Source organism: Psittacula echo (genome assembly GCF_963264785.1).
Source record: "Psittacula echo genome assembly, chromosome: 21".
Taxonomy (NCBI): Eukaryota; Metazoa; Chordata; class Aves; order Psittaciformes; family Psittacidae; genus Psittacula; species Psittacula echo.
Genome location: NC_137757.1, coordinates 1,658,070 through 1,667,297, shown reverse-complemented (window position 1 = coordinate 1,667,297; position 9,228 = coordinate 1,658,070). Strand labels below are relative to the sequence as shown.

Below are 9,228 nucleotides of genomic sequence, written 5' to 3'. Positions count from 1 at the left end.
ATGCCCGTGCTGCAGCTGGACCTGGGGCACTCAGGGCTCTGCTTCCACCCAGCAGCTCCTTCCCTCTTGGAAGGGCTGTCCTAAAATGTGGGCTAGACTAGGAAATAAGGTGGGATGTTAGGAAATGTATTCTGCAGTGCGTTACTAAGCCAGTTGGGTTGAAGCCTGAGTACTCCTACAACATACATAGTATGTATTGAGGGTGTGCAGGCCACCTCTGGACTGTTAGCCAGCCCTTCCTACTGCCATTCCACAGCCCCGCATTGGCACCCCTCTGAGGCTTTCAAGCTGGACGCTTCACTGGTATATAATGCAGCCTCAGAACAGCAAGTGCATTGATGAATGGGGAAGGGTGGACTTGGTTTCATCATTGGGCAAGGGCAGGTATGGGAAAGCAGAGGGAATTCTTGACTGAAGGAGCCGCATGGGAGGAGATCCCGGCCATGTGCAAGCCAAGGCGCCGATGAGCAGAACCCCTTGACTGGGTGCGGTGGAGCACCACGACCAGGATGGAGATGGGCACTGCAGCCCCAGGGCTCTGTGTGCGGAGGGCATGAGCCAAGGACCGCACGGAAGGACACGATGAGAGCAGGAATCGTCCTCCCCCTTCTTCCCCCTCCTGCAGCACGTTATCCCTGGTGGGTGAAGCCTGCAACAAACCCATTTCTCCCTCCGCTCCCCGTGCAGTTTGAATCCAACCAATAAAGCAATGGTTATTTTCCTAACCGCTTCTCCCGTTGTAAACGCTCTTCCTGCCCTTTGCGGTCCCTACTCTGAGGGGGTTCATCCCTTTCCTCCCCCTTTGGCTCTATGGAGGAGCCGCACCGAGGGGCAGGGGGGTTCCCGGCCCCCCTCCCGGTGCTGCCCCCCACGGACAGGGCCGAGCACTTCCTGGTTACCGGCCGTGCCCGGCAGCGAGCGCGGTCTCCAGGAAGTGACGGCCCGCGGCGGGCAGGGCCGCGCCCGGGGATGGCGGAAGCGGAGGCCAAGATGAAGCAGTTCGGCGGCGGCGGGGCCGGGCTGGAGGCGGAGCGCGGCCGCTTCCCGTACTGCGTGGTGTGGACCCCGATCCCCGTCCTCACGTGAGTGTGGGGCCGTCACCGGGGTAACCGGTAACCTGGGTGCGGGTGGGGAGCGAGGGCGAACGGGGTCTGGCTGCTGGGGCCGTCCCTATGGCTTGAGCGGCGTCTGTGCGCTTCACTCGTGATGGGTCAGGAGGCGATGCGCCTTGTGGAGCTCCAGGAGAGCTTCCCAGTTTCCCTCCGGTTGTGGGATAAATCAGGTGTAAAACGCGGCTTTGGGAACGAGGAGGCTCGGTTTTGTCCTTCCTCTTCCCCTCCGGTGCCAATGAGGGGATGGTGTTGGCTGAGCCAGAGTGGAAAGTCAGGTACAAGACAGGGTGTGTGGGTGCCAAGATTGGGAATGGCACTGTTAAACCTTCCTGTGAGGGGAAGCTGCAGCTTCCCTGTTGATTTTTCCCATCCGGCCACAAACCAGCTTTGGTTTTACCTCTTTTCAGTGGCTTAAGATTCCCACCTTGGTCTTCTTTTCCAAAGCTTTTATCCTTATTTCCTGCTGGGACTGGTGAAGAGACCTGTCCTGCTGTCATTCACATGGCATCGTATCTGTGGGGTCATTCCCTGATGAATAGGGACATCTTCCTCTTGATATGGTTTTGCAGCAGGAATGTCAGTGTTATACTCAGTAACAGCTCTGTTTTCTCCCTCTGACACTTCCTGGCATCCTTGGAGAATTGAAAGAGTGTTGAGAGGAGAATTAGGAGAAGGAAGAAGTGTCCCCTCTGAAGTGCTGTAACAGTGTTATATCCAGCCATACCTTCTGGCTGGTAAACCCTTGCACAGGTGGGGAGGAGAAAGTCTTTGAAACAATGGGATCATTTAGGGGAGGGAATGCTCTTCCTGGAGCCAGGATCCCTGCTTTCTGCCTGGGGTGCTTACATCTGGTTTGCTGTGCAAGCTCTCAGCCACGTATAATGTGTTAACTGTGCCTGTCTCTGCCATGCCGTGCGGTTGGGTGTGCTCTTGGCAGCAGTTGCATGCCCTCGGTGTGATCGGGGGGCACACACCTCAGGTGATGGTTGTTTCTTGCCTCCACAGGTGGCTCTTCCCAATCATCGGCCACATGGGGATCTGCACATCAACCGGAGTCATTCGGGACTTCGCGGGGCCGTACTTTGTCTCCGTGAGTAGATGATGGATGCTCAGTGGGTAAAGGATGCAGGCGCTTGAGCAGCTCCTCACCTTCACTGGTGTAATTACAGTAAGGTGAGGAGTAGAAGCTGCCTTCCAAATTCCTCAGCATAGTAACAATCGTGCTGCTTGGCACCAGGTATGTGCTAATCCTCGAAGCTGCTTTATAGTCCAGTGGACTTTAACAGTAAGGTTATAGTTCAGTGGATTTTAAAAGTTAAAAATTTTAAAGAATTTTTAAAAGTGAGGGAGTTTTAATTTGGGATAATTAATGCTCTGAATAATTTGGGACATTTAACAAAGTATTAACAGTTGAAAACAAGGAAAAGCTAGGGAACAAAGCATTTCTACCACAAAGGTAGATGGTGTCACCATGTCTAGAGTGTGCCTGGGAGTATGAAAGCAATTGAAACCTAAACCCAGACACACAAATGAGAGGCTGCTGAGGCAATGTGGCAGCTTCCTCACTAAGTGGTGGTGAGCTGGGACATGGACTTCCAGCAAGAGGCATGTCATAGATTTTGTGCTGCCTTCTGTCCTCTTGAGACGGTTTTCCTCTTTTCTAGGAAGACAACATGGCATTTGGGAAGCCAGTGAAGTAAGTGATCCTGTTAGTTCTTATCCAACTAACCAACTAACCTGCAGAATTTAATGGGGTTTGGGGGGAGGAGGAGAGGTGCCTGGGTTTTGTGTGCCAGTCACAGCAGTTTTACACTTTGAATGGCCATGTTTCGTGTGCTGGGATGTGAAAGCAGTCCAGAGCTTTATCTGTGCCCCAGGGCTCTGAATGTTCTCTTGGCTACAAAGATGCTCCAATGGCTTGGAGAGAGAGAGAGAGCTGGGCTGGGTCAGCCTGGAGAAGAGAAGGCTCCTTAAGGGGAGACCTGAGAGCAGCTCCAGTGCCTAAAGGGGCTGCAGGAAACTTGGAGAGGGGCTTTGGACAAGGGCCTGTAGGGACAGGCCAAGGGGAATGGCTTGAACCTGCCTGAGGGGAGACTGAGATGAGCTCTTAGGCAGAAGCTCTTCCCTGTGAGGGTGCTGAGGCGCTGGCCCAGGGTGCCCAGAGAAGCTGTGGCTGCCCCATCCCTGGCAGTGTTCAAGGCCAGGTTGGACACAGGGGCTTGGAGCAAGCTGCTCCAGTGGAAGGGGTCCCTGCCTGTGGCAGGGGTTGGAGCTGGAGGAGCTTTAAGGTCCCTTTAACACAAACCAGGCTGGGATTTGATGACTCTTGAGGCTGTGGATTTCTCTTAAGTTCATTGAGCATCTTCCTGCTGGGAAGAGCAGGAAGTTGTGAAGGTGCAGCAGTGATGCGAAGGGATCTGTTCTCATGCTTCCAGGTACTGGAAACTGGATCCCAGCAAAGTATACTCCACCGGTTCCAATGCCTGGGACACGGCTGTCCACGATGCCTCAGAGGAGTACAAGCACCGAATGGTATGGTTCTAGTGATGATGTCCTGGCTGTGTGTGGAGGGAAGCCTCAAGAACAGGGTTTCTAATGCTGTGCCCTTTTCTGTGTTGCAGCACAACCTCTGTTGTGATAACTGCCATTCTCACGTAGCTCTGGCATTAAACCTGATGAGATACGATAACAGCACCTCCTGGAACATGGTGAAACTCTGCTTCTTCTCCCTGCTCTATGGGAAGTATGTGAGGTGAGTGGAGGAACAGCCTAATTCAGCAGTCACAGGAGTTATTTCTTTCCTTCTTCCAAGCCTTCTATAGCTTGAGCCTGTCCTGGGGAGAAGGGAGAACCATCTCTCCCCCACAACATGTGGGGGTGTTGCTGGTAGGTGATGCTGTCACTTCCAGTACTTAGGAGGAGAACCAAGAGTGCACCAGATGCTCCTCCCAAAATACTGTATCTGGCAGCTCCTTTATGGCACTTGGGATTTGGGAAATGCTCACTACAGCAGATCCCCCCCTTGTGTTGTCTCTTGGCTGGGGTAGGTCAGAACATAAGGTCACAGCATAGCTTGTCTGCAAGGGTTACTGGTTTCTCTCCCCTGTTGTCTTGGTTAAATACAGCAGCAGTCAGCCCTTGTAACAGGGCTTCATGTTTGGTGCTCTTCCATCCCCGCTCCTCTCTGCAGGTTCAAAAGGTGCTGGTCTCTGCCTGAATTGAAGCTGGAAGCTCCCTTTTGGCTTTCTCTACTAATTTCCCATGTTTAAACACTTCTCCTCTGTCCTGTTTTGCAGCATAGGGGGATTTGTGAAGACCTGGCTGCCCTTTGTCCTCTTCTTGGGGGTGATTGTGACCGTGGTTCTCACTCTTCATTTGCGGTGATGGCAGCTCTGAACTCCCCATTCCATGGGCATGCAAAGGAAGAGACTGTGACTGATGCATCAAGGTGGAGGCCTGGCACTCTGGGAGGAGTTTTCCAGGGAAGGTGGCAGCTCCACTCCATTGTAAACAGCTCCTCTTGAAGCTTCTTTCCCTCCTGTTTTTGTTGTTGGTGGCATCTCCCAGCGGCAGGGCTTCCACAGCTGCCTAATCTCTGTCTTGCTGCAATCTGGTAGATAGGAATGCAGCCAGGAGAGCAGAGGGAGGTGTGGGCACCTTCCTTTCGTCACCACATACAGCCACAAGGCAAACCCTGCCTCCTGGTTCAGGAGCACAAGATGCCCCTTGTGAGGTTCTCTCTGGTTGCTTCCTCTGGGCAGAGGTCATCAGCTGCTTCCTCAGTCTCCACCAAGGGGCTGTTGTCTCTCCTGTAGCACGGTTCCAGGTGGAGGTGTGGGGTTCCTCCTGGGGACGTCAGGTGCCGCAGCACCCCATTGGTGACAGGAAGGTGTTGATGCTCCTCTGAGGAGCGCTCTGCGGCAGGGCCAGTTCATGCCGTCCTGCTGGGGAGCCCAGGAAGGCACCAAAGTCCATCCACCAGCTTGGTAGGGTGCAGGGCAGGCCGCACGCTTCCAATGGCCTCTTGCAGAGCTGGGAGCCTACTGCTGAGTCCCTTTTAGCTTGTGCCAGAGAACGCAGAGCATCCCTGCTTCTGCCTGTGCTTGGAGCAGCTCGGGTTGTCGTTACACTGCTCACCAGCCACTTTCCTTGCCTTTGCTCCCATGCCCTTTGTGTGTTGCAGCGTTACTGAGCCTGCAGAGGCAGCTGGAGCAGCAGGTACAGGTCTCTGGGAGGCTCAGTGTAGGGGTTGGAAAGCATCTGAGACCCGGGGCCATGAGAGCTTAACAGAAGAGGTGAAGGGACTGGAAGATGATGTGATTCTGGTTGGGTTTTGCAGCATTAAACTGGCCCCTGGGTTCCTTATGGCTGGTTCCAGGGTGGTGCACGAGCTCTGAAGTGCTTTGCAGGACTGGCTTTGATGTGAGAGATGCTGCTCTGGCAGCATCAAGGGGCTGGTGGCCCTTTGAAGCCCTGGATGGGACAGGACAGGTAGTAGGGGGTTAGCTCCGGATCTCCTATGGGGACTTTCTGGCCTCAGATGCTGCTTTTTGGGGGCTCTGAGCCAGGCAGCCTGTTACAGACGTGTGGCTAAAGGGTGATGTGCAGTTGAGCAGGGCTCCCAGACTGCAGAGGGAAGGAGACAGCTTTCCCAACTCCTCCAGCCCTATGGGAAGGATGGGAACCCCTCTTTGACTGCTCCATACCTGCATTTCCTCCTTTCCCTCAGTCACTTCACATACCCCTTCCCCTCAGCATCCTGCTGTGTGTCACCTGGTACTGGCTGTTGTGGAGTGGGTGAAGATGCACAGACCTCACTGCATGGACCTAGGTTGGTGCCTGCTCTGTGCAGTCATTCCAAGCCTGTGTGGAGAGCAAGCCTGAGGGCACTGGGCCTGGCACTGATGAGGAAGCCAAGCTCTTGATCAAAGAGAACCTTATGATGCAAGGGTGGTGTCTGGAGGTGTCTCCCAGCTCCCCTCCTCGCTGTCTGGTAAAGCACCCCAGGACGAGCCAGTTGAACAGGAGGGGTTGGTCCTTTGCCTCTGCTCCTGATGCGAGTCTGATTCCTCAGTGACCTGCCAAGGATGTGCTCAGAGCCCCTGGCCCCAGGGCTGGAGCCTCTTACACCATAGCAATAACCTCGAGTCTCAGTGTCTCACACGTGGGATCAGTGTGATATCAGTGCGAGCGTTGCCAAAGCTGAGACCTGAAGCTGAGACGGGGCTGCAGCCACATTCCCTGCTCCTGGCACTCCCAAAGCCACGTTCAGTGCCATTCCCCACCTCCTCCTTTGCTCCTCATGCTTGAACCAGAACTGGGTTCCAATGGCGACTGCTCGAGCAGCAGGAGATGGGCTCAGAGCAGGACGGAGGCTGCTGGGGAGAAGGGCAGTGCTTCACCCATGTCCTGGCTCTGCAGCCATCCCGCTTCCACCAGCGGAGATGGAAGGAATGGCATCCAAAGGGAACACCAAAGCCCAGAGCTGCGGTACCACAAAGGCTTTGGGCTGGTTGGGTTCTTCCTGTCGCTGTGACTGTGTGGGGAGTGTGCTGCTTCCTCTGGTGCGGGAGGTGGATGAGCAGCATCCTCTCCTTGCAGCTCCCCTCATCTCACCGCTGGCTCCTTACAGTGCCTCCCTGCACAAGCCACGTTAAAGCTTCACTCTGTCTCTCACCTTCCCTCTGCCCGTAGTTGTGGGGCAGAGCTCTGGCGTTGCTCTCCAGTCGTTCCCTCCTCTGTTCTCCTGCTCCCTGCGGGGCGCTGGGTCCCTCTGTCAATATTGAAACTGCTTCTGTGCTTTCAGCATCCTGAGGGGGGGAATAAACTCGTTTCTGTGATGTCTCCAAGTGCTTCCAAGACTCTTTCTCCTCCCAGCACTCAGCCAGTAGCAGCGTTGAGGTTCCCCCTTTCCCATTCCTCTCCTGCCCCAAGGAATGGAGTCTGGGGACAGGAGGGGCCCAAGTGCCACAGTGCAGGGAGCATCTCTTGGAGCTAGGGATGTGCCACTGTGGCTGGGTTGGGAGGAGCAGGGGCTCTGCACTGGCCTCCCTGTTCTGTTCCCTGGCAGCACAGGAGCCGGAGCCAAGCGGGGTGTGCGGATCCAGCCCTGTGTTCCCTGCTCCCAACAGGGTACCACTGCCTGGCCTGGGATCGTGGGAGCTGGGCCTTGGAGCACTGCACTGGTTGCTGATGCTGCTGCAGCCGCGTGTCTGTTCCATTCCATAGCCAGAAGACAAAGCTGTGCGGAGTGGGAAGAGCAGCCGGGAATGGGGTTGTGGAGAAGGCTCAGGGATGGAACGGAGCAGCCATGTCACAACCACCACCTGGATCCAATCCTGCTCAGCCCCTCCCTCCATCCGAACCACGCTGCGGGTTACATGGAAGCAGCCGGGGTAGTCACACTCAGCACCTGGTTGTGCCCGGAGGCTGGGACGTGAGATCCCGCTCCTCATTCCCTCTCCTACAGCCCAGACTGGGAGGACACTGCTGGGAGCCGGGGAGGAGGCCGGGAAGTGGGATCCATCCCGATGTGCCACAGGGAAGCAGATCAGTGTGACGGAGCCTCGTGCCCTCCGCATGCGACGGTGCAGCGTGATCAACCCCCCTGCTCCTGTGGGCTGGGGCTGCTTCAGCACAGGGAGTGGGGCTGGGGGTAGCCATGGGGCAGCCCAGTGCAGCCCATTCCAGCCCAGTGCAGCCCAGTGCACCGTGGTGGGGCTGGGGGGGGGAGTTGGGGGTCTGGCTCCTCTCACCCTCCCTGTGGGGGGGCTGCGCTGGTCCATCCCCCCCATCGCGGCTCGCTGTTGCAAAGCAGGACGGTCTCCCCCTCCCCCCCGCGGCTCAGGGGAGGTTGGACTGGTTTGACTGGTGCGGGGGGGCCGGATGCAGCACCCTCTGCCGGTGCTGCCGCCTGCACCCACTGCTGGTGCCGCTCAGTTCCGGGGGGGGGAACACCCCCGAGCGGGGCCGGTGACCGGAGACCGGCGGCGGCATCGTCCCAGTGACACCGGTAACGTGCGTGTGTGTCCGACCCCCCCCCGCTCCGGTGACACCGGTAACGTGCGTGTGTGTCCGACCCCCCCCTGCTCCGGTGCAGGGTGCAGGATGCGGGTAGGTTCACGGCGCGGTGCTCCTGGAAGGGGACACGGGTACTGTGGGCACACTGGGATGGGGAAGGAGGTCATGGGGGGCACACAGGGATGTGAGGAGGGGGATTGGGGTGTCCTTGGCAGCACAATGAGGTGTGGTGGGGTGGGATTGGAGTGTCTCTTGGTGGACAGGGACATGGGGGTGCTCCTTGGGAGGCATGGGTTGGGGTGGGAAGACCACGGTAAGGGTCTAGAGGGTCTCTACCTGTCCCTGTAGAGACACTCCAGTCCTTCCCCCCAGGGCTGGGAGAGACGCACCCATGGGGCTGGGGACCCACAAGGCTCAATGAGGGCACCCGTGAGGCTGGGACAGGACTCTCTGTAGGGCTGGGGCCGCTGGCGTCCAAGCCCCATGGTGACAGTGGGAGCTTGGAGGGTCCCCAGGGTGGTGTGGGGCTGGGGGGGGGGGGAGGCAGGACTGATCCTGCCCCACTGCTGCTGCAATATCCTGCCCTCATTGGGCAGCACTTCCCCAACGCTGAGGACAGGAAGGACAGCAGTGGGGTGATGCATGAGTCCCCCTGGCACCCGGCACCCTGAGAGCTGTCATGAGCTGAGTCCGGTCTCAGCCTGGTTCGGCCCCAGCACCCTTTCACCACTCGTTGCGGCATCTGAGGGGACCCGTGGGAAAGCAGCAGGGCCGGAGCAAACACCCTTGGCAAACATGGGCAGATCCTGGCACGGGGCCTGGCAGTAGGAGGAGCTCCCTGAGCTTTCCCATGGGATTGCTTCTGCTCTTGGCACCCTCAGTTTGTCCCCACTGGGGGTGTTTTGGGGTGCAATGTGAGTGTGTTCATGCCAAGCTCTCCCCATCTCTCTGCAGAGGGTCAGGATGATTTCCACCCCAAAGCATCCCCAAGGTCTCTCTCCAGATGTTGGCATCGCTGGTGCACGCCCAGGGCACTGAGTGCCCCACATCCCAGCACCCACTGAGGCCAGCATCCCGGGGCGCCCCCATCCCCACC

At 57.3% G+C, this 9,228-nt stretch overlaps 1 protein-coding gene across 1 annotated transcript; it reads left to right on the top strand.

Moving 5' to 3' along the window:
• Positions 1 to 966: 966 nt before the first annotated feature.
• TMEM222 (transmembrane protein 222) lies at positions 967 to 6,956 on the top strand. Its single transcript, XM_080632321.1, has 6 exons — positions 967 to 1,082; positions 2,118 to 2,202; positions 2,777 to 2,808; positions 3,548 to 3,644; positions 3,734 to 3,864; positions 4,409 to 6,956. Exons 1-6 carry the CDS (start codon positions 970 to 972, stop codon positions 4,494 to 4,496), a joined length of 546 nt encoding a protein of 181 aa, XP_080488447.1. The 5' UTR covers positions 967 to 969; the 3' UTR covers positions 4,497 to 6,956.
• The last annotated feature ends 2,272 nt before the right edge of the window (positions 6,957 to 9,228 follow it).